The sequence below is a fragment of the Dermochelys coriacea genome, chromosome 8 (assembly GCF_009764565.3).
Source record: "Dermochelys coriacea isolate rDerCor1 chromosome 8, rDerCor1.pri.v4, whole genome shotgun sequence".
NCBI lineage: Eukaryota > Metazoa > Chordata > Testudines > Dermochelyidae > Dermochelys > Dermochelys coriacea.
Window position 1 is genome coordinate 21,120,220 of NC_050075.1, and position 27,827 is coordinate 21,148,046.

The 27,827-nt window shown below is 42.9% G+C and overlaps 1 protein-coding gene across 2 annotated transcripts in view; it reads left to right on the plus strand.

Moving 5' to 3' along the window:
• NEURL1B (neuralized E3 ubiquitin protein ligase 1B) overlaps window positions 1–24,726 on the plus strand; it is a 203,152-nt gene extending 178,426 nt beyond the window's left edge. For both annotated transcript variants that reach the window (XM_043520092.1, XM_038414674.2), the window contains exons 2-5: window positions 9,658–10,218; window positions 15,458–16,165; window positions 18,454–18,579; window positions 19,790–24,726. In XM_043520092.1, the coding sequence (XP_043376027.1) occupies window positions 9,658–10,218; window positions 15,458–16,165; window positions 18,454–18,579; window positions 19,790–20,034 (1,640 nt within the window). In that variant the 3' untranslated portion in view covers window positions 20,035–24,726. The remainder of the gene's footprint in view (window positions 1–9,657; window positions 10,219–15,457; window positions 16,166–18,453; window positions 18,580–19,789) is intronic.
• Window positions 24,727–27,827: the final 3,101 nt, after the last annotated feature.

Below are 27,827 nucleotides of genomic sequence, written 5' to 3' on the forward strand. Positions count from 1 at the left end.
GCTCTAGAAGGAAAGGAACGTTTATAAGCCAGAGCTAAGGGATGGCTACAAATGGCAAGGAGGAAAGTAATTTTTAAATCTGTGAAAAATAGTGCAACTATGACAATTTTTAATATAGTCAGGTGACTGACTGAGAACCTGAGCATTAATAGTTAGAATTTATTCAGTGTCCTGAATGTTTATCCCTGACTGTTAACTTTCTATCCCAGCAGCCATTGGGACCGGTACATGGAACTGATGAACGAAACAATAGTGATTTATTCCAGTTTTGCACAGTTCAAATCTTTGATCGCTACCAAAAACTGCCTCTTTGACTTCAAATTTAGGAAGAGAGAATACAACAGAAAAAAACCCAACCCTCTCCCTAAATTAGTGTGAACTTAAAAAAACCAATTACAACAGTTTAGTAAAAACATATGATGATGACTTTTCTTTATCACATCAACTAAGAAACTTAGTGATGTATAGCTTTGCTATGCTGGCCTTGTATGAAAACTAATATGCCTTGTATATACAACATATTAATGAGCACATAGTCCAAAATTGCTGACCAGATTTATTTATAGTAAGATTAGCTGGTTGACTATTGTTCAGACTTTTTCTTTAGCCAGTAGCCAAAGGTTTCACTTTCATCCATTTTTGCATCCCTTATTTCATTACTTTCAAAACCCAGCAGACAGGCCATCTTTCAAAGCATTCTAGTTCATGAGCACGGCCTTCTGAAACAACACAAGCCAATGGACGTGGGTGTCAACAAAACATAATAGATGATGACAAACTGAGCACTTTCCAAGGCTTCCATCTATCATGCAGTTGCTTTCATCACTTGAACACAAAGAGACTCAAGAAGGCATTATCGCGTGGACCCTGCCTTTTCTCCAGCTTGCTCTCTGCCTCATTGATTCCAAGAATTTCCCACTAAAACATATTCATTGACCAGATTGAGTGGGTGAGTTTTTTCTGTGTTTCCACTGAGTTCAATTTGTGCATATTTATATTACAGTAGCACCTTGAGGCCCCATTGTACGAGGCACTGTGCAAACACATAGGGAGAGGTAGTGTCTGCCCCAAAGAGCTTTCAGTCGGAACAGACTGGACAGACAAAAGGTGGGTGGGGAAACAGGAGGCAAGAGTAGGTGAAGTCATGGAAGCAGGAGTAGAACTCACTCCTTCTGGTTCTCAGTTCTGTACCCTGTTCCGAGATTGTTCTGCCTCCCCCCATGTCCCTTATTTTGGAAATCCAGTCTCTCCACCTCAAACTCCTGTGCTGGCTCACATTTTTTCCTTAACAACTGAACACGTGTGTTTTTTGTTTTGTTTTGTTACCTCAGCTATGCAAAGTGATAACAAAAGTTTGTCGAGTGAAGAATTTTCTCATCAACTTCAGGACCAGGAAACACCAATCAGCTGCTTTGAGTTTAAATGATATTTCACTTTCAGGTGAAAAAAATGAAGTTGTTGCATTAAAAAAGTTATCTTGAAGAGTAGCTGGGGTAGGGGCAAAACATTTTGAGCTCAGAGTTAGTTGTGGAGACTGGGGCAGAAGCAGAGGAAAACTATCCAGTGTCGTTGGTTATGCATGAAGACAAAGGGGTGTTGAGATCCAAGAGAGCAACAGAAAAACATAGGCTCTGAAGAATAAAGAAATGATGATAGACCTGTCAACATTATCCCAAATTATACAAGGCTCTGATTATTTTTGGAACAATTTGAAGGTGTTTTTGCAGGTTTTCAAACTGGGAGGATGAAAATAACCCTAAAAATACGCAGCCATGCATTGACATCAAGACAAGAGGTTGGTCCAGTGTGCATGTTAATGCAGAGTTCATCTATAGGTGTGTTAATTAATTTCTGAATAATCTCTCATGCAAGGGAACTACATAATGCCAGCTCTGTATTCATTTTCTGTCTTTCAGCTGTTGATGCTCTTGTGATCAAGGAATGTTCAGTTAACCATGATAACTTGGGCCTGGGGTTATTTTACTTTCAAGGCAGCCATTCTTTTGTGTACTGTTTTTAATGATGTAGCTGAACTGTGCATTTGTATGAGTGCCTCACTGCAGAAAAATTGTTTTAATTTTAGAGGAACAGCCATATGCAAGTTTGATACTCGAGGATACATCTGGAGGTAGGAGATTCGACTTGTGTGGAAAAATAGCGAGTCACAAGAGAAACTGCTAAAATATGCTTAATTGGTGGTATTCTACAGAAGTAGTTTTGCAAACATTGCCATTAGCAAATAGTCTTATTCGCAAGGAGGAGAAACTTTTGGAAGACCAAGAAAAATTTGTTGTTGGCCTTTGACCTGAAGTAAGGTCAATGTCTACAGTAGCAAGCCTACAGCAGCACAGTTGTACCAATGCAGCTGCACCGCTGTAAGATCTCTTGTGTAGCCGCTCTGTGCCAATGGGAGAGAGCTCTCCCATCAGCATAATAAAACCACCTCAACGAGCAGCGTTAGCCATGTCAGTGGAGAAGCTCTCCCACTGACAGCGCTGTGCACACAACCACTTATGCCGGCAAAACTTATTTTGCTCAGGGATGTGGGTTTTTTCACACCCCTGAGCAACATAAGTTTTGCCGACATAAGTGGTAGTGTAGACCTGGCCTTATGTGTTTGCTGCAAAAAAGAGGGTACGTTTGTACAGTCAGAGAGAGAACTCAAATTAACAATCTCAGTGTAAAATCCCAGTGAAGACAAAGCACAGACAATTTTTGCCTTGATATTGCTTGTTGTGGTCAACCCTGTATTCCCCAACTGGGATTTACCTTGACTTGTTACATTAAGGTAAAAACTATAGTTCATTGTCTTCACTAGGATAGCTATCTTGTTGTAAAAATACACCTTTTTTGCAGTGAAGACAAAGCCAGTAAGGGTGTATGTGTAAGAGTGAAATAAGGATTTCAGCACAATCGTACTAATTTTCATTAACCTTTGTGCTATGATAGATGACTTCATCCCGCATTTCTTAAAATTTCATCAAGAAGTTCAGTCCCATAGCAAAAATTTCACATCTTCTGGGTTCCATTATGAACATAGAAGCAGCCCTTAAAGAGGTCACTTTGTCTCCTCGCATATATATTTATTTGCAAGAGCTGCACATATTGTTTCCAAAACCACTCAACAGTCCCTTGATTGTTTGTGTTGAAGTTTTTGTTACTAATGGGAAACTTGTCCTAGGTCAGTAGAATGGCGAGCAAACCCGTCAAGCAAATCATGTCTTTGTTTTTTAGAAGAAATCATGTGAACTTCAGATGATGCAAACCCACATGAATTGAAGATGAAGAAAACATTCACATGACCCTCTTCTCTCCAATGATCAAGTTGTATACAGTTCTAGCTCTTACACTTCCAAAATGACTTACAAATTCAAAACTTCAATTATAATGATATTGCTTTGAGGAGTCCATACAGGCATATGTCAGTTTGCATCTAACCATGACCTTGTAACTTTTTTATTTTTTCCCTATTCTTTTCTTTCTTTTAGTATTCTATGGCCAACATTACCAATGCAAAATCGCTGTGTAGACCAATTTTACCCAATTAAAAGTGACCTGATTTTTTTCCCAAAGATGTTGAATACCCTCAATGGTAGTTGATATCACTAAGGAGCTGCAGATCCTTAGCACCTCTAGAAATAAAGCCACACTTATTTAGGTCCCTAAATATAGATTAGGGACCTAACTTTGGGAACTGAAGTTGCAAAAAAAATTGACTTACCCATGTGTTAAATATGTGAAATTAACACTTCCTCAGAGATTGCTATCATGTTCCCTTTATTTTAAACATCGAAAGAGTGCACTAAAAAAAATGATTGCATATTGTATCCCTTCGTCTCAAAAGATTATATAATCAAAATTTAATAAATATTTAAATGAAGTTCTACCGCTTTTTATTAGAATGTTTATTTCATTTCTGCTTAGAACAACAATAGAAAGCTTCCCTTGCACCTTAACGTAAGTTACAAGATGTATGTAGGTACAGCAGCATCACATGTCCTTCGTTGGTGAATATTCTATGATAGCTGGCATTGCAGGGTTGCTATGTTTTCATTGGACTGCAAAAATAAATCCTGGCAGGATTTAGCTATCTGGGGCGCAAGGAGAATTTCTGTAATCTAGTTAACTTTTAAGGAGTGCGCTAAACATTATTGTATTGTCACAACCTTCTCGTCTGTTGGGTTTTGTGAGGGATCCTGATAGGAGGCCACCTGGCCACCGTAACATATTGTGCCATGCTCTTTGGAAACATCCTTTATTATTAAACAGGGCTGAGGCAGCATTTGCCTAACAGTTTACTGTGAAAGGAAAACGTTCTAACTTTTCTGATAAACCCATTTGATAAAGCTGTGCCCGTAAAGATAAGGTGGTGACGATAGGCATGTTCCTTGTGTAGTAAGTATTAACGGACACATTTCATACTGCACTTCATACTGAGCATTCGTTCTCTGAGCACAATGGGAAGGCCAAACTTCACTGTCACAATGAGCTATTAGCCCCTTTAGCACCATTTACAAGGCTGGGCATTGTTAATAATCGATCCATTCCCTTTCTCCTGTAGTGTGTGTTGTGCTCGTTTCTGTGGGTATGCCACCAGCAATAAGAACCTGCTTTTGATCGATATTCTGCTTGTCTTGCAGTTACACAGTCAAGGGTGCATGCGTTGGACTTTCCCCAGCTATGCTCCCTGGGGCAGGGACCAGCTTTGTGTTCTGTGTTGGTACAGAGCCTAGCACAAGGGGGTCCTGGTCCATGACTGAGGCTCCGGCAATACAAATAATAATGATGATGATGATAATAATATCGGAGTAGTGCCTTACACAGCACCTTTGATTTCATTCCACCTCAGCATTAAAGCATGACCTTGGTTACTCTCAATCACTGGCACCCAGCAAGTCAAGTCTAAGGTTAACTTTGATTTCCATGACCTGCTTCTCTTCTTGCTCACTTTAGTGATTTCAGTGGAATTACTCCAGATGTCCTATATCTGTGTAAGTGAAGGGAGAATCAGGGCTTCAGGACAGCAGCAAAACATCAGGCCAGCCCCCACCATTGGTTTGTGTAATGGACAGCAGCAGCTTTTCATAGAACAATACAACAATATGAGTGGTGGTTGTGGTGTGCTAGATCCCCAGTGTTCTGCATAAATGAGCTAGAAGGGTTTTATTTTTCAGATTAAAACCTTGAGAAATGTATGGAAATTGCCCAGTGTCTGTCCACTCTATGTGTTTGAAATAAAAATGTGTCTTGATAATAATACCTCTCTGAAGGTAACTTAAGAAATAAATTTACTCGACTTTTGAAAATAGGCTGAGGTTTTGGATGTGGTATGAGTACATATTGACTTGCAGTAGAATACATTGGTATCTGTTAGAGAAGTTTAATTTTGCTTTAGTCCAGTTTATGTAGCTCTGCAAAATAGGTTCATGGAAATACTGCATTAAAGTCAAATACCGTATCTTGCTGTGTATTTTCAGTGAGAAGTGTCTACCTACAAATTATTTTTTCTTAATTTCAATTTGCTTTGATTTGCCTAGTTTATTTCCATGTTCCCTGAAGCTGTTTGTACTACTGCAAAACCTTCAGAGTGTTCAAGAGACTAATGTTGTAAGTGTCATGATGTTGATTAGTGCAACTGAGAAGAAAGAATGGTAAGCTTTATAATGCAAAGAGGGTGCAGATTGGGTTTTGTGGGCCTTTGGCATCCCTTTTTGCATACCTTAATCTATTTTAAGAATGTATATGTATATTTAAGAATGTACCATTACCATGGTACCTGTGTGCCTCACAGTCTTTATTCATTCTCACAACAGATAGGATGATGCTATTATCCCCACTTTGCAGATGGGGAACTGAGGCACAGAGACTAAAAAGTGATTTGCTCCAGGTCACACGGGAGGTCTCTGGTGGTGCAGGAAACTGAACCTCATTCTTTCAGGTGCTAGGCTAGTGCTCTGAGCACTGGCCCAAGCCTTGTTATTTACTCCAAGGCTTTTATTCTAGAATGAAATGTGAAAGCTGCAATGAGATGCTGCACAGGACTATAACGTAGCTGCAAATTCTGATAGTTTTCCACCAACTCGATGATGATGCTTGATGTCAGGTATAGAAAGAGGAGGCAAGGGTGGCATATGTTTTAGAAAAGTAATACAAGGAATGAACTGAGAAAAAACAACAAAAAATGAGCAATACCTCTTCTGCCTCTCAGGGTTAATGGTGTTTTATTCAAAATGGAACCGACAGGTGTTCATGTTCGGAGAGAATGGCATTTTAAATAAATGATCCATTCATTTCCTCTTGAGAGTTTCCTATTGTGTGGTCACAATGTGCTTTCCTGTTTTTAAAAAACAACTTAAAACAAAAAATAAAACCCTAGCCTATGGCAGGATGGAATGAAAGAAGTGTTTGAAGTGGGTGGATTGCTTTTCCATCCTTTGCACTGACATAACTGACACTCCCCTTTCATTCTCTTGCTGCTTTTGAAAGTTGTGTGATACAAATACATGTGGAGAAAATACTGTAAGATAACTAACTTACAAAAATGCTGTTCCAGTTCTCAGTTTCTATGAGTGTTTCCTTTGTTCACCAACTCTGTGCACTAGGAAAGCTGATGGTAAAGTTTTTGCAAAAAACCTGTGGATTTTGGTGATGCTAGAAAGGAGTAGGTGAACAAAAGCTCTCCTTCCCATTCCTTATCAAAGTAAACCTAAATTGAGGGCAATATACTCTTTCCCCCCTGGATTTTATTTTCAGTCATTTGGAAAATACAGATCAGAGGATTATAGACTATATTTAACATTAGATTTGAAAATGTTTTTGCCAACTTCAAGGTGGGGTGGTACCTGTTGAGGCTGATTGCATTGTTGCTCCAAGACACATTTTGAAGTTGGTAAATGTCCAACTCCAGCTTCGTAGTAAGAATGTTAAAGTTATCTGACAGCCGTTGGTAGCTGCATATGTACATGCTGGCTGCTGGTCTGTGCATGTTTGTATCAGTGTCCCTCACTTTGCTGAAGAAACCAAAATCACATTCTCTCTGGAGCAAAATAGTTTGTTTAGAACATTTGGCACTGCAGGCGTGGAGTACCACCCAGGTTACAACAGTTGGATCAGTGCCAGAAGCAGCTGTCTTCTGTATCTGGGCTTTTAAGGAGGAATGAAACAAAAGTTTTCATTGGTGAGTGCAACTTAAAATTCTCAAGGGACTGAGCTGCTGTCCTTGCACAAAATTCCCCTTGGAGCATTATCTGAGTAAGTATTACAGCATCTGACTTCATGGGAGATGAAAGAATTTGGTACATCCTATATGCAAGCCAAGAACTTAGCCCGTTTTAAGCATGGCACTGTGAAAGGTTTATGCTCTGTACACCAATGGGTATAACTGATCATAGATTGCAGACAGGTGGGCAAGGTGCACACCCACATCGAATGGATTTAAAATAGTATGTGTTGCATTTTTTACTTTTGATCTCACTTGAGCGCCTCATCCTAGTCTCACGGATGCTAATGGCAAAACTCCTATTGACTTTAATGGGAAACATCTTCCCTGGAACACCTGTGTGTGTGTGTGTGTGTGTTCAGTCCAGTAAATTCCCAGGTTTGTAGTAATTGGAGCACAAGGGATTTGACAAGCACTGTTTATAGTGCAGCAGTTGCCACATGCAGTACAACTGAAGAAAGCACAATAACCAGAGACCATCCATTTATCTGTTGGTTTTGGGCCTCTGATCTTTAATATTTAGGACTCTCTCCATGAAAATGGCAGGGGCTGAATTGCTCCTGCTGCAGAGTCCTCACGAGCTATAATCCTGTTTTCTGATGTTCGCTCTTGTCCTTTTTCTTCCATCCAAGCCTTTTGCTTCCCTGGACTGTCAAGTTGGCATTGTATAGAACCTGGGTTCATTCAAAAAGAGAATGAAAGTATGGGGCTGTCATGGCAGTGCCCATTATATTTTCACTCCCAAAAAGGTGTCATGATTGCAGATCTCCTGTCGGCTCTTCCAAATTGAGTTTTTAGTATCAGCTGATGTTCTCTTGAAAACAAAGGAATCCATTACCGAGTGCTTCCCATGACACTCTTCCTGACACCAGGAGAAGCCATAGCTTACGCCCAGGGAGGAAACAGCTTGAGGGAAAGTCCAATTTGAAAAAAAAAAAAAAAAAAAAGGCACATTTGGCAAAATATTTCAAAATCTTTCAAAATCAATGTGTTTGTAGGTTTTATATTTAATATAGCTGGTACTGAACATTCAGACATTTTCCCTTCAATTTCCTTTGTGTGTCTGATTTTGTATCTTTAAAAAGGTGTATGAAATATTAGTTACATTTACAACCAGAACCAAAAGGAGCAGGAGATGGGAAGAATGGATGATCCTGTAGTAGTTCTTTCTTGGTATTGTGGTAACGCCTGGGAGCCCCAGTCATAGAATATCAGAGTTGGAAGGGACCTCAGGAGGTCATCTAGTCCAACCCCCTGCTCAAAGCAGGGCCAATCCCCAATTTTTGCCCCAGATTCCTAAATGGCCCCCCTCAAGGATTGAACTTACAACCCTGAGTTTAGCAGGCCAATGCTCAAACCACTGAGCTATCCCTCCCCCCGAGTCATGGACAAGGATCCCAGAGTGCTAGGTGCTGTATAAATGCAGAACAAAAAGACAGTCCCTGCCCCAAAAATCTTGCAGTTGAGGCTCAAGACTGGAATCAAAATTTATGTTCTATTCCCATCTCTGTCCCCGACTCACTGTGTAATATGCACTTAGCGCCTGAGCAGGCTCTCATTGAAATCAGCGTAAAAATTCCTAGGGACTTAAATGGTGCAGGATCAAGCCCACAAACTTTGGGCCTCCATTCACCTATCTGTAAAATGTGGGTGATTATACTTCCTTACCACATGGTGGTTCTGTGTGGCTAACAAGAAAAATTATTGCTCGTAAAGCACTTAAGAGGTTTTCAAATGGGGGAGATGAGGCATAAATGGAGTGTCTCATGATTGTTTTGTTGTTCTGTGAAAGACACATTGGCTCCTTTATGTGCCAGTCGCATCTGATGTCTGAATCTATATATGGTTTCAAGCAGAGCTTTTAACATTTTAGAAAACCGCTAGGCTGATGTGATACTCCATATTCTAAATACCTTGGTTTATTTTTCAAAAGGTACAACTCCCAGCTAAGAAATTGTGTGTGTGAGTATCCCATGGAAATCAATACTTTGTGCACCCTCTCCAGGAGCCCTGAGCCTAACAAAGATTATTCCTTAAGGCAGTGCAGATCAGCTGAAGGGCTGGCTATGTGTTAATTGGCGCTCAGTTAGACACTCAGCCAAAGGTACTGCTGTTTTCCAAATGGAATAGGACAAATCTAGTAGGAATATGAGAGTGTTATTTTTTTAAGCTCCCTAAGGTGTAAACCAAATTTGCAGGTTGTCAGGAGTCAGAGATGCATTAAATTTGTATAAAGTTGGACATCTAACTAGCAGAAAGTAGAGCCAGGTGCAGCTGGCAGTGTAGCATTTTAAGCCCAGAAACTACAGATCCCTCCAACATGCAATGCTCCATTTTAGTGCGAGCGTAAAACCACTCACCTAGTTTCACAAACTGAACTAATGCGGGTTGCTCAGGCTAAATGTGCCTAACAATGCTGTTGTTGTTTACTTTTGCAGACACAAGTCACCAGACTCGCTCTGTGTCCAGCAGACCTTACTACACGTTGCCCAACAGCAGCCATGAAAGGCGCTCTCTCCTCACTATCGCGGAGCCCCCGCGTTTCCACTCCCAAGCCAAGGGCAAGAATGTCCGTCTGGATGCCCACTCCCGCAAGGCCACCCGGAGAAATAGCTTCTGCAATGGGGTCACTTTCACCAACCGGCCCATTCACCTCTATGAGAAGGTGCGGCTCAAGCTAGTGGCCGTGCACCATGGGTGGAGCGGGGCACTTCGCTTTGGCTTCACCATCCACGACCCATCACAGATGAGCTCTGATGACATACCAAAGTATGCCTGCCCCGACTTGGTGACTCGACCTGGATTCTGGGCAAAAGCTTTGCCAGAGAGGTTTGCACTGAGGGACAATATCCTGGGATTCTGGGTCGACCGCCATGGGAGAGTCTTCTATAGTATTAACGATGAGGAGCCAATATTGTTTCACTGTGGTATTAAAGTCTCTGGGCCTCTCTGGGGGCTGATAGATGTCTATGGAATTACCCATGAAGTGCAAATGCTAGGTGAGTGTACTTTCTCTGCATGGGCTTCGCCTATGGATCATGCTTTCTGTAAAGCCAGCTGTATCTTCATGGAGGAAGCAAACATGGCATATCTGACCTGATGCTCCTAAAAACAGGCTTACACATGAACAATTTGTGACTGGCACCGTGAACATTTCAGTATTGCCAGTAGCGGAGTTCCAGGGAGCTCCTTGATTCTTAGAAAATAGTGATGGGAAAGTTCTCATGAATCCTATACAGTCTATCCCCTTGCCAGTGTAATGTAGCTCCCTAAAGTATATTTTCCAGTACTCTGTCCACTCTGGTTCTCAACCTCTTGAATAATGGCATGTCCAGTGTTTCTCTTGAGAAGCTCTTCCGCAATCTAATAGATGTCACTGCTTATTCTATAATATTTTTTCCCTCCTAGTACCCAGCCTCAATTTCCATTTTGGTAGTTTAATCCCATCATCCATAGATTTCACAGATTTTAAGGCCAAAAGTGAACATTATGACCACATAATCTGACCTTCTGCATAACACAGGGCAAAGAACTCTACCCTGTAATTTCTGCAGCAAGCCCATAACTTCTGTTTGAGCTATAGCTTATCTTTTAGAAAGACATCCAGTCTCTAGTTAAAGACTTGAGATAATTCACTGCATCTCTAGGTAAATTGTTCCTATGGTTAATTAACCTGATGGTTAAGATGCACTGTTTTATTTTTAGTCTAGCTGCACTTCCAACCACTGAATCTTCTTGTTCCTTCTTCTGTTAGATTAGCATTCTCTACAATCAAAAATCTCTTCCTCATCTAGGTACTTGTAGAATGTAATCAAGTCACCTCTACATCTTCACTAGGATAAACTAAATATATTAAGCTTCTTTAGTCTCCTGCGATATGGCATGTTTTTCAGACCTCGAATCATTCTTGTAGCTCTTTTCTGAAACATTTTCTAATTTTTAGAAGTAGAACTTTTTTGAAGTATGAACATCAGAACTGGACACAGTATTCCCACAGATGCAATGTATTGGGAGCTCATGTTCAAATCAGTTGGTTATCTGGCATGACACGTAAGTCTTTTTCAGATTCTCTGCTTTCTAGAATACAGCCCCCATCTTATCAGGGCTACCCACATTCTTTGTTCCTACGAGTCTCACCTTGCATTTGGCTGTGTTGTATTCATTCTTTGTGCCACACTAAACAATTGCATTTCCTCTGTGGAGTATTGACCTTTACAAATATATATTGATGATGATCATGTTCCTTAGTAAACAGTCAACCTCTAGTCTGGTAAAACACACACAGTTTTATTCATCTTTCCTTCAACTTCTTTAAACTTTCATTTACTGTCTGTGCGTGTTCAGATAGGCCTTAAAGAGGGGCTTTTTATAATGGGAAGAACTGAGGAGAAAAACGCTTAAACCCAAAGCAAATCCCTCTGTCCAGTCCCTCTCTGTTCCCTTTCCCAGTGTGCAGAGACCAAATGAGCAGAAGGGACAGACTATTTCAGACAACTTGGCAGTGAAGTCACAATACTGTGCTTAGGCCGTCATAGGTTTTTGTCATATTAATAAATGGCATAATAATGAATGAATTATAAACTCCATGCTGCATTCTACAGCATCTTTAGTGTGAGGATCTCAAAACATTGCATTTAATCTCCAAGCCCGTGAGAGGTAGTAATTCCTATTTTACAAAGGAGGAAACGGAGGCACAGAAATTAAGGGCCTGAATTTCAGAGGTGCTGATCAGCCCCTGCTACAAGTGCAACTCGGTTTTCCCGCCATCATCTAGTGAGTCAGGGCCAGAACTGAGAACGTTGCTTAGTGGCCTGCCTTTCTAAGATCCTGAATGTCTAGAGCCACTATCGACTTCAAGAAGATTTGGGGGGCACTTGGCACTTTTTGAAGATCAGGCAGAGGAGTCCCGATTCCCGGTCCTTTATTCTGTCCGCTACACCACTGCAGGATGGAACTGGTGAACAAACATACTATGATAAGAGTAAAGGGTTTTATTTTTCTAACTAGAACTACCGCTGACAATTTTAAAAAGCAACAAGGACAATGAGGAAAAAAAACCAGTCAGTGGTTAAATAGATTTGTTGTCCAATATAATATTGGAGTGCTACAGTGGAGAGTAGCTACAACTAAGGGATAAGTGAATAATAATACTTAACAAGTTTCAGGTAATCAGAGCACGCAGTAGCACTGTAAAGTGCTGTTTATAGTTCAGCATTATTTGCTGTAATATAGTAAGTACCATATCAAAAAGGATCTCTGTCATTGCTGAATATCTGATGGACTAATCACTTCGGCCAAATTTAAAATATTTTATTTGGTGCCCATTTGATATGTCAGAGGCACCTTTTGAGAAAAAATAAAAGCTGTGGATATTCGGATTAAATCAACTGATCAGTAGGGAAGCGGTATATGGTGGGGAAGGAGGTTGTATGTAGATTTTTAACTGGGCTTCAGTTTTGGTGCATGCTAGGTTGAAATACAACCCCAAAATTCACTTGAATCTTGAATGCCTTTTTTCAAAAAATCCACAAACATTACATGCATCGCTTCTATGGAGCTTCATTTAAGATTCTACTTAAAACAAGCAAATCTTCTTTTGCAGTCGTATCCGCTGAGTGACAAAACTCGAAAGCCTACCTTGCAAACCAAATCTGAAGTCACAGGTGAACACAGTGACTTGGTTAAGGTCAGCTTTTTGGTACCACAAGTCAGGGTGGGATATGTTGCGCTATTGCAGATAGTCAAGCAGCATCTGGGAAACGTGCACGTTTTATGTTAATGTTCTTAACTGGCAGATTACATAACATGCAGTACCACCATGCCCAGTGCTTTGTAAATGTATTGTAATGGCCTTGTTTATATGGGCAAAGATAAGTGTGCTCTGGTTTGCAAGCACAGCCTGTGAGCTGTAAATCTTGGTAGGCTGACTGAGCCAAAAGTTAGATCACCTGTAATACAGGAGGACAAAAAGCTATGTCAAGAGAAACGTGACCTTAAATCTCGTCTCAATGGAAGAGTTTAGTGGGGGGAGGGAGGAGGAAGGGAAGGGACCCAAAGCTTAGAAAAGGTTTCCAAACTCTTAGAAAGAAAATGACAACACTGTTGTCCCCTGGCTGATAAGCATGGAAGCTGGCCTCTCTTGTGTTTAGGTGCTGTGCTTTCTAAAAAACCCCTTGATAGCACTGGAATGTAACGTGAGAGGCTCTAAGTGGCCCTCATAGGAGATAAAATATATAAACTGCAGCCTCAGACACAGGGGCTGGGGAAGGGGAATAGGACACGCTTGGTGGATGAGTCATAGCATTTCACTGGACCACTACAATTGGGTGTCTGAAACAGGAACAGAGGAAGCCTGATTCAATTGACTTTGTCTCTTCAGTCACTGATGTACCCTGCTCCAGAGCAGCATCGTATTCACTACAGTGCAACATAACCGAGCACACGTAAAATAAATATTTTAGTTTTCCTGGCCTAGTGTAATCAAGAGAAAGCCACTAGTGAGATGTGCTGCAAGACACAATGAGCAAATAAACGGAAGAGATAATAAAAAATTTTACTGGGACCCTGTATGGATGAATATTAAGTATAAACCAGTCATGGACTGGCTAAGAACCAGAACTGGGACTGTAAAGAGAAGTTAAAAATCCAATTTCTAAAGGAAATGCAAGCTTGGAACTAAATGTTTCAGATGTCAAAGGGACAATTGTGAGAAGTTTTTTTTTTTATTCCGGTCTTACTTGTCAGCTTGGTTTGCATACTACAGTGTTTCTTTGGTTTGGCTCTTTTGATCTGTTAACTAGGCATGCCAGTCTCACTGGAGTTCCATTCTAAAACTCCAGGAATGGGGAAAGCTGGGAATGTAGCCCAAATATAGCAGCACTGTAGCTCCTACACAGAATGAATCCTTCAGCGTTGGTATCATGAAGCTCTGAAGTGTCCTTCATCCTGTATCTGAGCTCTACTTATCGCCAGATTCCCTGTCCTTTCTGGAAGTAGCTGGTCCAGCCATTAAGATTACGCTTGGGGCTTTGCTGCTTGGCCACTCAAAGAAATCATGTATCTAAGCGGAGGCATCCTGTCCTTTCCAACCACTGAACTGGCTCGTGTGTTTTGCCTTCTTTGGTAAAAACCCAATAGATCTTCTCCCATAGGTAGCAGATAGCACGGATGATGCTGATGCTTTTCCATCTTTGAGAATGAATTGAATCATGGTTTGCTCACTCTGTCTTGATGCCTTGTGCGTTGTATTTAGTCTGGGTTTTAATATAATTGCCTAAGAAGTAAATATATACACAGGCAGCAGGGAGTTGCGTGTGGCTGAAGTGCACATTTGGTTTGTGAGACTTGAGCTTCCGTGATTTCACCCTGCTTTGTAAGAGGACTTTTTAAAAATCAAAATAATTTCCTCCCTTTTAAAATATATATATTAGATATAGCTTTCATGATCAGCTCTTGACAGGAATCGACGCACAATATCAACTTTGAACCATATCTCGGTCTTAATGTTTCTGGGTCATAAACATCTGTTATAGTCAGTCTCTTGATAAGACAGTAGCAAATGGGAAGTGGTCCTCTGACAGAGCCTGTGATTTGCTCATGTGTTTCAAAGCACAGTGACCTCTTTGTTAAAGCAAACACATTTCTTTTTTTTTAAAAAAATACTTTTTGGGGGTAATTTGTCTGCGTTCACATGTATTTTTCATAGTTATTAAATGGACTGTAAAATTAATGTATTATGCTTGCATTACCTTTCCCATCACCTTTATGTGAATACGGGGTGGGGAGGAGGGAAGTTTGGGATGCAGGAGGGGCGGGGGATTGGGACATTTCTCATTAAAGCAGATAGAACTGGAGAATTATATTTTATGGAGTGGTTTTAAGCCTTTATACCCCTCCCTTATCACAGCTGCCTGTCTTTTCACTGTTACCCTGTTTTTACCAGTGTAAGCACTTTCCACTTCAATTAATAAGGTTTATAGCACTTGCTACTCTTGAGATAACTCAGGCATGCAGCCATGCAGCTGACATCTGATTTCCATCATTGGTGGTGGTTGCAGATAAGTTTCTCTTAACGTACTCCATCAAAAATCAGTGGCTGAACATCATTCACTTTCTCATTGATGGTCAGTGAGCAGAGGCCTGCAGGAGAGCTAAATATAGCTGACCTGTAGGGGAGGGTGAGTGTGTGTGGGGGAATACTTGAATCTAATGCAGCTTGTTCTCATAATTGTCTCACAGATAGCATGTTGGCAGAGACCATGACCTCTGCCCACCTCAGTAGTGCACGACTGAGCACTTGCCTTCCTCAGAGCAGTCACGATTCCGCCAACTTCAATAACAACGAACTAGAGAACAACCAAGTGGTGGCCAAAATTGCTAACCTAAATTTGAGTCGGGTGCCGGGGCTTTCAGTGGATAACCACATAATCCCCTGTTGCCCAAACAGGCGGCAGCGTGCCCAAGGTGTGCCTGCCTTTCTGGATACGGATCTGCGTTTCCACCCCATCCGCGGGCCTGATGTTACCTTTTCTCAGGACCGCATGGTGGCGTGCACCAATTGGCAAGAAAGCAATAGGACTTTGGTGTTTTCTGACCGGCCTTTGCACATTGGTGAAAGCCTCTTTGTGGAAATAGGACTCCTAGAGTTGCCATATCATGGGGCCCTTTCGTTTGGCATCACTTCTTGTGATCCAGGTACTTTACGGACAACTGAGCTCCCAGCGGATCCGGACTTTCTCTTGGACCGCAAGGAGTACTGGGTCGTTTACCGAGCATTCCCAGTCTTCAGCAGCGGCGACATCCTTAGCTTCATGGTCTTGCCAAACGGAGAAGTGCACCATGGGATGAATGGAGTCAGCCGAGGGATGCTTATGTGCGTGGACACCTCACAATCTCTCTGGGTGTTTTTCACAATCCATGGTGTAATCAACCAGCTCAAAATATTAGGTAAGTGCAGCCTAAAAGTAATGTGAAGGGACATGTGTCTTGTGAAATTTCACCAGATTGTGAGCCTCTCACTCTCATTGGTGACATTGGCTTCAATAGCAATGCTCCTGTGAGGAGGTGAGCACCACTGAATAAGCAGCTCACGATCTGGTCCCTAGTGAAGGTGGTCAGCGCTATCAAGCATGTAATAAGATGGGTGCTTTGGTTTATAAATAGAAAGAAATACACAGGTATATCCTTCACCTGTAAGGCCATTGGATGAGACTTATGGTGTTGCATGGGCTAATGCTAAGCTCTTTTGTATTTTAATACTTTTCACAAGAGAATCTTTATGAACCCACTAGTCCTGCCAACGGGTATTAAACTCTGAACTCACTGGCACAGATGATTTTTATAAATCAACAGTGGTTTTAATGTACATCACACTGTTAGATGGTATCTCCCCAAACACTGCAGTAACTCATTATCAGACGTCACACTTTAGACCATTGCTATAGAATACATCTGTGCTCTTTAAAAAGGAAAGAGTGCTTTGGAGGTCACATCTTTCTGCTCCATCTAGAAGCAATTCGCTCAGTTAAATTGAGGCTCTTTCTGTCAGCACTGCAAACTTACTCTTTCCGCTGCACATTTAGCTCTGCTATTTCTTCTATGTGCCCTGGGCAATCAACAGCAATTCTTGAGCCGGAACTTTAAGTGGCAGTTTCAGTTTGGATGCATGAGGCAGAAAAAAATGACTACAGCTTATTATTCTCTAGCTAGAGCAGGTGCCTCTAAGGGTATGTCTACACTGTAGTCTTAGCCTGTGCTCCCACGTGTGTTTTTGCCCACCCTCACCATCCAGACTTAAAATCTTGAAGCATGTGTTTTGTTTATGTTTTGAACCCCGCTTGCTTGCAAGGCTGTGGGGTGGATTAAAGCCCAAGCTGTACTTTAGTTTGGGCTGGAACCCACCCACTTTGCAGTAAAGATTCAGGAAAGATCACTTGAGTGCTGATAGTCCTCCAAGAGACCCTTCCCACAGTTCCCTTTGTGAGACAGACAGGTTCTCTTGCAATTGACAGAGTTGACTGGGAAAGAATCCTAGAGCATCTCAGCACAAAGCACCCTGAGATATGCCCCTAAACACACACAAGCCAGTGAAGAAATAGTTTGGACACAGTAACGGGGTAAGGCTTTGAGTGAGGATGCTTAAATTATGGCTAGGCGAACCTGAGTGTGAGCCACCCAGAACTAGGTGTCAATCACTCAGGCTAACAGGGCAGTGTAGACATACCCTAAAACATCACCATGACTTCATTTGTTATTTCTGATTTACACCAGCTTGTATGTAAGAGAATCAAGCCTTGTCTCTAAGTAAATATTACCGTTGTAAAAAATGTTATATGCATTTTTAGTAATCCAAGTGCTCAGTTTCACCCTCAGATATATATGTGCATGCAACTTCTGGTAGCTTCACTGGGAATGATCTGTGAACACAGAATTTGGCCTGTAAATACTCCACTTAGAAGCACAGAATAGGCAGTTGCACAGGACCTCAAGTGAGTCATTATCAGGACATGGTTAATTTCAGTTCCCTACAGTATCTGATGGAGAATTCTCAAACTTTTCTTCCATTGACATGATGCAAAATGTTCCTAGCTGAACAGCAATATCCCTTGTTGCCCTAAGCAGACTAATTATTTTAAACTTAAGTGGAAATAACATATCCCAGTCGCTCCATGTATTGGACTTCACTTTGATTATTATCCTAAATCACCTTCCATTTAAAGGTCTCATAGCTACAGCTCTTTAAACTTTTGCTTAGCCTGTGTTGGATGTAGCTTTAAATATTTTCCTCTCAACTCCTGAGTTGATGAGGCTGGCTGCCTTTGCAAAAACAGGTTGATTTCAGGCAACCAGCCACTGGCTGCTTAGTTGTCTTTTCTTGAAAAGATGTTCATCTTAAAGTAAACAGGGAGATAATTGCAGCCTCTTGTCTCAGACAGGTGTTCTTAGTCAGATCAGGAGGGTAGCAGACAGGCTGAATGAACTGGAAACAAGCACTGTCCTCAGCAGCATGTCCAGCACACTCTAGTCCAAGACAGAGGTTCATCTTTTAAATAAATAAAATTAGAATTGCTAAGTAATAACACTGAACTCAGAAACTGAGTTTATTTCTTTACAAAGCATGATCTATCGCATAGTACATAGTGAAGCAGAGGTGCTGCTGTTCGGGTTATTTAGCACTGATGATGCTTGGGAGGTCCATTCCACCTGTAACTGACTGAATTCTGTTGTACTTGCAGGCACTGTCCAGTCCAGCCCAGGGACTACCTCTCCCTCAGGATCCCCTGGAGGCTCACAGTATGACAGTGACTCAGATATGGCCTTCAGCGTGAATAGGTCCTCATCTGCTTCAGAGTCATCACTAGGTAAGGGAGGTCTTTGCGGTGTGCCCCTGCAGCTTGGAAGACACGTGGTCATTGTCCTGGTCAGGAAACAAACAAGAAAAACCCAGCAGGTTGTCTTGTCTACCTTAGTTAGAATTGTTGCTTACTGGTGTAATACGCATTAGTGCTAATATGTGACAGCCTAGAAGGTAATAATTCAAGTTGCAATGGGGGAGGTTTAGATTGGATATTAGGAAAAACTTTTTCACTAAGAGGGTGGTGAAACACTGGAATGCGTTACCTAGGGAGGTGGTAGAATCTCCTTCCTTAGAGGTTTTTAAGGTCAGGCTTGACAAAGCCCTGGCTGGGATGATTTAACTGGGACTTGGTCCTGCTTTGAGCAGGGGGTTGGACTAGATGACCTTCTGGGGTCCCTTCCAACCCTGATATTCTATGATTCTATGAAAGGGATAAGGGCAAGATTCTGAGACCATGTACAAAATAGCAGGAGCATGTATTTTCAGGACAGTGCAGTTCAGTGGAACTGGGAGCCAGGAAGTTCTTATCCCAGATCTCCAGTGTGTTCTCTGTGGCCCCATAAACCATTTAAATTCTTTTGGTTTCCTCTACTGTGTACAGAAATACTTCTTGTCCACCTCCCAGGGTGAGGATCAGTCACTGTGTGGCTAGCACTTTCCACCTTGAAAACACTGCACAAAGTGCTATTGTCTTAAGCTCGGGCAGATTCCCAAGAATTTCTCATCCTGTAATATAACTGGCAAATACTTGTAGCTCGAAGTACAGTGCTGCATTCCCAGCCAGAAATGCCACTATTACAATACGTTTCATCGCTGCATGAGAGTTTACTCTTAGCCACATTCCTCTGAGAGAGTAGGGCCTTCTGAAAGACCCAGGGTGCTGTGCACCAATCCAGATATACAATCCTGTGAATGTAATGCTTCGCTCTTAAGGGCAAGGTAAACATGCAGCTGTTTAAAATTCATGGCAGGCTGTGAATGGACACACGCCATGTGCTTGTAACCAGATGTGTAAACCAGAATCTCTTATTTGAACACACAATACAGGCTTATACAATAGGATTTAAGGATGGAGGTTGAGGGAAATACCTAGGAAAACTGATTGATTAAAGTGGGTGTGTGGCTAATAATACAGTATAACTGTCAAACCCTCTAATTTGATCCATTCTTGTTATTGAGTAACATTTCCCTTTCTCTCGCCCTCTCCTTTGCAGTGACTGCTCCAAGTTCCCCTCTGAGTCCCCCCGTCTCTCCCGTCTTTCCCCCTCCAGAGGCCTCGAGCAGCAAGAACGGGGAGTGCACTGTCTGCTTCGACAGTGAAGTGGACACGGTGATCTACACCTGCGGACATATGTGCCTGTGCAACACCTGTGGTCTTAAGCTGAAGAAGCAACTCAATGCCTGCTGCCCAATCTGCCGACGAGTCATCAAAGATGTTATTAAAATATACCGCCCTTGATCTCACCCTCCCTCAGGGCATGGGAGGAAAGAACTCTGCTAGCAGTAACCATGCCTTTCCATCCCTGCTTATGGGTTATCATGCTGGTCGGTCGTTACCCAGTGGCTCACTGTCTGTATTTCCATATTTGACTGGTAGAACAAATCAGGGATATAACTGAGCTGAGGAGCTCTCTGGTCTGAATGGGGCCTGAAGCTAAGGCTTCCAAGTAGACAAGGCTTCAAAAAGATGCTGCTCCATGAAGCCTGCCAGCAAATTGCTGGTATGGGCCCATGCTAACTGCAAAAGAGAAATTTCTTGTGCAATGGCTTTTTTTTTTTTTTTTTTAAGGGAGGGTGTGCTGGTGTGGGGAGGGAGTTTATTAATCTTTATGGCGTCTCCTGGGTCAGGAGCTCCTGCTTTCACACCCAGGGAGTGAAAACTTAAACTGCCACTGTACTTGCTGGGGGGATAGTGCTTCTCCAGACAGCACCATGTGATGGAACAGAGTCAGACTCAGCCCTAGGATAGTAGCTAAAGGTGGAACTGAATGCTTTTTATATCATAAAAAGAATAAAAATATTAAATCCCAAATCAGGGACTGAATATAGGTGTAGACTACAAATTACACTTCAGAACAAAGTAGTTTAGAAATCAGGTCCTCATTTACTTACCCCAAGACCTGAACTCTGTAGTGTCAACAACTGTACCAGGATAATGAGTGCCCAAAGCAGTCTGAGGTGTCTGTATTGTCACTAGCTCTTGCAGTGGGAACACAAAACCTGAGCTTGTGCATATGTAAAGCACCTTTTGCATTCACCTTCTTAAAGGAATTGGGAGGGGAATGCAGGAGAGAGGACTACATGCATATTAGGAGCAAAGAATCCAACTTCCTAAGACTCAATATAGCAGTAGACTGGCTGAGGCCAGACTTTGGCACTAGCAAGGGGAGAAACTAATACAATCTATTTTAGATCCTTATACAGTCAAAGCAACTGTAGCAATTTAGTTAATAGGCCTTTAAATGTTTTTACTGGAGTTATTTTCATAATAGTCTGTTACCACCTGGCCTTCGATCACAAGAGAGAGACACACCGAGCTACATTATCTAAGCCTAAAGGAAAGGAAATGAGCAGGTAACTAATGCATGCAGCTAACACCGTTTGCACAAGAGGGAGAGAAAGCTATAATATTCCTGTAATTGTAAAATGTTTTATATAAAATAGATTGCATTGCTCTTCCCTATAAAACAGTATCTTCATGGGTCATCTAACAGCTGCTAAGCACGCAAAGTCATTTGTGACTTAAGTCCCTTTTAACCTCTTCTTTGCAGCCTACACCTTAGCATGGTACTTACATCTTTCCCCACTGGTAGTAAAATGTCTTACAGAAACCTCGTGGAGTTGAAGTCACTAAATGCAGTGGCGGCTATAAGCTATTGTACCCAGGCATCTGTGAGCAATGGCAGCAAGGTTGTACTCTCACCAGAGAGGCTGACAGTGCAACATTCAGTATTTCGAAGTTCCAGAAAGTTTCCCTTTTGTCCTTAAAGTGTTGTGTAAAAGTACAATTTAATTTGCATTCTCCTCTGCTCAAGGTTTTATCCACAAAGCATGCAACGAGCTAGGCTGTCTCTGCCCTGGCAGGAAATCCTGTTATTTTAGTGAGCAATTCAGGGCATCTAATTGACATTAACAAACATCTCACTTGGCATTACCTCCTGAAAACCAGATTGAAGGCTATTATTACATGCTGAGATTTAAAAGGTAAATGGATTTCAGTTTTCATTTTAGACAACTATAAACTACAGAAGTCTGCCTGGGATGTAAAACCTGCTACTACAATGACGTGAGGTGAGGTAAGGTAGGTGTAGCTCTACTTACTTCATGTTGGCTCTGTCTTTTGTACCCCAGAATGGACACATCTGTATGCCCATCTCTGCTTTCTCTTAGTCAGATCATAGAAAAAGCCTGGGGGGTGACTTTCTTACTCAGCTCTGTGCTAGTAGCAGCCAAGCTCATGTACACACAGAAGTGATGAGGATGCAGTCATGATGGCCGAGATGGAAATGAGGCATGTCTGATTCCAGCATAGTGATTGTTGACAGCCCTGTGTGTAACAGCTGCTTTCTCAGGAGAGGTGCATTTATCAATCTAGAAATGAAAACAGAACAGTCACATGCACCACAGGGCTAGAGTAGCTGAACCCTGAGAAGCCATTTGAGGTTGTTTATTTCTTTGGGTCTCCTCCTCTGGCCTGGTTTCATTCCACCTTCACTTTGTTGCTCTCAGTCTTTGGCTGTTCTTGACCTGGATGCTTTAACTGTAGCACTTCACAGTTGAGTGGCATCAGGAAACTTGCTTTGATCTGCCCAGCTCATGCTTTGGAAGCTGGTGGTGGAATAAAAGAGCTCAGATGGAGATTGATCCCTTTGAAGCATTTCTCATTATGTAACCAGTAACCATAATCTAGGTGTCCTCCTTCCCCTTTGGGTTTTTTCGTGATGTGCAGCTGTTGAAGTACCTAAACAGGAGGAAGAGGAAAACTCTTTCTTGAAGAATATTAGAGTAGCAGCTGCAGCCTTAGCTCAGATCTCATGCACTGCATTTCTAAACTAGCACCCTGGCTGACCTGATTTGAGATTTCAAAAGAGGATTCATTAGGCAGATGCTGGCTACTTGGGGCCTCACCATGCTGCACAATAAACATAACAACAAACGGCACCCCTTAAACTATCAACCAACTGCAAAACTTCAGCTTAAAGACAGGAGCAGATCTAGACCTGGTGTAAACCATCATAGCTTTGGAGGGACTGAGCTAATGATAACCTACAGCAGCTGAAGTCCTGCCACTCCCTTGGCACTTCAGATTAAACATTGCAACAGAGGACAGCAATTGCATTGCCTCTTGTGGAGGCTTCCAAGTTCTTGTAGCAGCAGTTGAGCATGGATTTTCTGTGTTTTGCAGCACAAATGAATCCTTGAACCCCACAGTAGGGAAAAAAAATAGGTTTGGCTTTGGCTTTAGTATTCTACTCTCTCAGTATGCTAATGAGCACTAGTTCAGCAGATGTGAGATAGAAAAGTTTCTGGCCAAAGACAGGCCAAATGCATTAGACTCCACCTTAGGAGCACTGAATACCATTAGTTGGGGTGGATTCTGAGGTCTCTGGATTCGGAAGATCTTAATGGGAGATTGCAAGTCACCATTTTGATGCCTTAAGCCCAGTGGTAGAATATCCCCTTCACAGTCCAACGGTTAGGGCCAGGACATTGTCCCTGGGAGCTGCTCTCTCCGATTGTGGGTTAGGTAGGGAAGGTACTTACCAGACCTTGGCGTGTCTGGTTCAACTGGTCTCCAGTTACAGAATCCCAGATTCCAAGCCCCGTCACTGCTGTTCTTGAGAAAAGAGGGAAATAGCATGCTGCTTATGCTCACAGAACACGGGATGGCTGTAAATCAAACTTGATGGAATTCCTTGGGAATCTGCCCTTTCAACAACTAGATTCAGGAGGGCCTGATCCTTGTTTAAAAATCACAGCCTCAACAGAGACAGGGCGAGGGAGAGACGGAGACTTGCATAGATTTGGGAACTGTCATGGCTCCATTAAGTCAATGGCACTATGACAGTTTACACCAGCTGAAGATCTGGCCCCACTGACTTTAAAAACTGCGTGTAGTATGTTTGTCATAGTGCTTTGGCTCAGTATGATAGAACCAAGATGTAGTCTAGGGCCACTAACCCAGCCACCTCCATTGCATGTTATTTGGCAAAATGGTGCAAAACACAAATGAGCATTCCCTGCTTTGCTGTTCCCAGGTGGCTCTCCCAAACCTATTCCTTAAATTCACTCATCCCAGTGTCCATCCTATTGCCTTGGCCCCTGCCACCAGCAGTGTTTTTGGCTTACATCTTTTTCAGATGATGGGTCAATGCAGGGGACAGAGCTGGGAAGAGAAAACGTTGCACAGGTTTAAATTCCCAGAATAGCAGCTGCAAAAGATTTCCAAAAGGGCGGCATCCAGCAAAGACTGAGAGGCTCATTCATTCAGGGTAATTAAGCTAGTTTAATGTCCAGAGTGTGGCTGTGCCGTGGATTGTGAAATGAGCATTTGTGGACGTGTATCCCTACCTATTCCGGTTGGTTGAGGATTTTCCAAAGGAGATCCCAAGAGGCCTCTGAGATTCCCAGGAAGAAGGTGGCCTCTCATAGGAATTTAATTGTTTCTACTTGTATTGCTATATATATATTTTTTAGTCTGATATGATTGTACAGAAGATCTGTTTGTGCCTTATAAGGGTGTCTGTGCACTTTTTATCCTTTTTAAAGCAACTTTAAAAAATTTGAAAAAAATTAACATGGATCAATGGTAATTTTATAGAATTTTGTGTTCACTGAAAATCCTGCTTTTTTCATATTGGAGTGAAAATTGTTTCTATGGATTCCCCCCTCCCACCTTGGTTTAAAAAAAAAAAAGCAGCATTTTTATTTTCTCAATTTCTAAAACAGTTAATCTTGTATTGTTACTTTTAAAGCAGATTGTTGGGGGTGGGGGAAAGGGGCACGGGGGAGGGGTTTGCATTTCTCCATGTCTATATTCTATAGCATAGTGTTCTGTGCTGTGTGTTTTATTTTTGTCTGTTTACCTGTTTTACATTAATATAATTTTACCTGATTATGAAACAAATAAAACACTGTCTTGTACAAGTTCTCCCCAGCTTTTAAGAATGTTTAACAATTATTTTTTTATTTTTATTTTTTTTTTTTTTACTGCTGTTTTGGTCAAGAGGTAAGGCCACCTCTCCAGCTTATGTAAAGTGGCGTTGCTCCATTGAAGTAAAAAAACCCCATACTTATTTACACCTGCTGAGGCTCTTGTCTTCTCTATTGTGTGTGTATATATACACACAGGAGACATATGGGACCATGGTCTTGTTTCAGCTGCAGCCACATGGTTCCCATTAAGAGTAAGACCCTGACATATGCATGCAGAGGTATAATTGGTCATAAGGCTGTGACCCAAGAGTGGGTTCAACAACATTTAAAAATGAAAAGCTAATAATAAATGGCAGGGAGGTGCTTCAACCGCAGAATATCTACAAGTAGACAGTGCATACAGCAGAACCGGCCTGCATGGGTCAGACTAAGCGAGCAAATAGTTCTCCCACCTCTGACTTCCATGGAAGGGTGAAGAGCTTCTTGGCACACTACAGTTACTAAGTGTGGTAGTAACAGCTGGCTACCTATCTTCAAGGTGTACACCAGGCGTGGAGGACAGTTCTCTGTTCTAAGGCGGATCCAGTGTACATTACATAAGGAGATGCTTCAAGCGTTCACCACGCAGCCCAGCTCAGAAGGGCTGTAGCTCCACTCTTGCTTCCAAATACATTGGGGAATTTGCAGCGCTGGGAAGGAATCTGGCTCTGCACTGGAACACAAGGGGAGAGTAGACTGAGTTTGCTGACTGAGGAGCTTGTGGTCCATTCCACCCACCACACCCAACAGGGCCTGCACTTTAATCTAAGATACACATTTCCCTGGGGGTTTCCTTGGGCAGGTCTATTCACCCAAAAAAGGACTAAGTCCTGAGCTCACCCACTGAAGTCAATGGGAGTTTTGCCATTGACTTCAATGTGAACAAGGGGAGGCTGGGCTGGAAAGGGGACACAAGGGAATACTCCCAGCGCAGGGGCCTTCCCTACTGAGAGCAGAGCTGATTATGTGGGCTCTGCTTCTCCTGCAGTTGTCCCCAGCAAAAAGGGTGTGCTGAGGTCGGTAGAGGCATGGCTGGGGTATTTCTGGTGCTCCAGCTGCCACAAGGCTACAGCAAGTCAGTTACTGGAGCCAGGGCAGCTCCAAGATGGGCAGGAAGGGGGATGACACAATCCTTGGAGGCACAGGCATTAATTTAGAGCAGACAAGCTCCAAGACAGTAAAACAGAGAGCCATAGCGCCCCTTCCCCTCCCACCACGCTTCCTGGTCTACTTTCTGCCTCCTTTGCACAGAACACCTCACTCTCCTCCAGCATGACTGGAACATGTCTTTAGCCACACCCCACACCTGCTACTACCCTTTTATCATCAGTCCTCCTTTAGGAGGGCAGAGCTTGGGCATGAGCAGGATGGAGCCTACTGTTCACATCTGCCTCAAGCCATTCTGGATTGGTGTGTGAGACAGAGCCTAGCCAAGCTCCTAGTACTAGCTCCACAAAGGTATTTAGGTGTTACTGTCAACCTCAAACCCTGGTCTCAGCTGCCGCCTAGCTCTGCAGGTGCCTATGTTTCCTCCAGTAGGCAGGGGCAAAGCCACCTAAGTGCTGGCATCCCCTCAGCTCAGAGCTGTCACTGAAGCCAAAACCCCAATGGCCTGTCCCACCCCTGCAAAGCAAGTGTCTATGAGATAGGCAGGGACTGCCTAGTTTGAGATGAGCATGTCTACAGGAGTGGGCCTTGCATGAAAGAGCTGGGGCCCAGCAGATTGCAAAGTGAGAGGCTCATGTTGTGGAGTCTCACCTGTGATGTCTAATTAATTAAACAAAGGGGAACCTCATCAGCATGAGAGCCAGACCCATTCCCCACAGCCTTCACTGCACAGTGCACTCCCCTTGTAGGCGGAGACCTGGCTTCAAGAGCTTGCTCCAAATCAGGCAGAGCAGGGATTCAAACCTAGAGCGCTCCCATATCCCAGCAGAAGGTTTTCACCTCGGGGCTATGAGGTAGACGGGGATGGGTGTATGCACACCACCTAGCCTGACCCACTCACCCCAGCTGTCTTTTAGGCATCCTCAGCGCATGCCTCCTGCATCAAGCACTGCTGGCAAGATTTGGGGCAGGGGGACAACCCCATCTGAGAGGCTCAGGCAGAAGCTAGGGCACTGAGCAACTTGTGCAAAGCCAGCTGAGGCCACCATGTGCCCTGACAGAAATCTAGGGGGCTTGACCAGCAGAAACTTGGTACTTTTGGAGCTGCCATGGTTACGGCACTAAATCCCTTATAAGCTAGCACTTAGTGCACAGGAAAAAATGTGCTTCTATTACTTGCTAGGTCACCCATGAAAACCCTATGAGCATTTTATGCACCAAAACAGCTTGTTCCTGTAGGAGCTACTGAGCTTTGCCCCTAGGTGCTGAGTACCTGTGGTTAGTGCAGCTAGCATCACATCAGTTAGAGGAGGTGGGGCATTCAAATGGCTGGCCGGCTGGCCAATCCACTGTTGGTGGGAGGTGAGGGGGTGGGTGAAAGGAAGACCAAAACCCCTATGCTCCAGTTGTCTCTGCTATACTATGTCCCCAAGCCTTAGCTAACAACTTCTTCCAGCCCCATAGCATTGCAAGGCTCCTGCTCGCTCACAAGCATATGACAATTCGGCAACGGAAGGCACAACATCCACCTTTGCTGCGCCTGATGCCTCATCACCAAGCCGCTGTGAGCTTCCTTATGCACATTCACCAAGTGTTGCCTTCAGTCCCATAGTGCAGCTCCTTCAGCAATCCTGAATCACACCTGGCTTCATCCCAACACAGCGTCCCAAACCCACCTCGAGCTCTGGTGTCATGACCCTCCCCTGAGGGCTGAGACGACACAGACAGGCTGCTTATTGCAAATTTTCCTGCTCTTTATTTAACGAGCCAGGCCCAGCAGGCTGATTTGTAAACTGTTTATGTTTTAATCTGTGGGCTGTTGTTCCCACGAGCAGTCGAGTAACCTTAGGGGGTGGTTAAGCCAAGTGTAGAGGAATTCATTCATAACTATGGCAAGACATACAGCTTGGGTATACTGTTCTACGCCCAGCCTGAGGTTGAGGTAGCAGA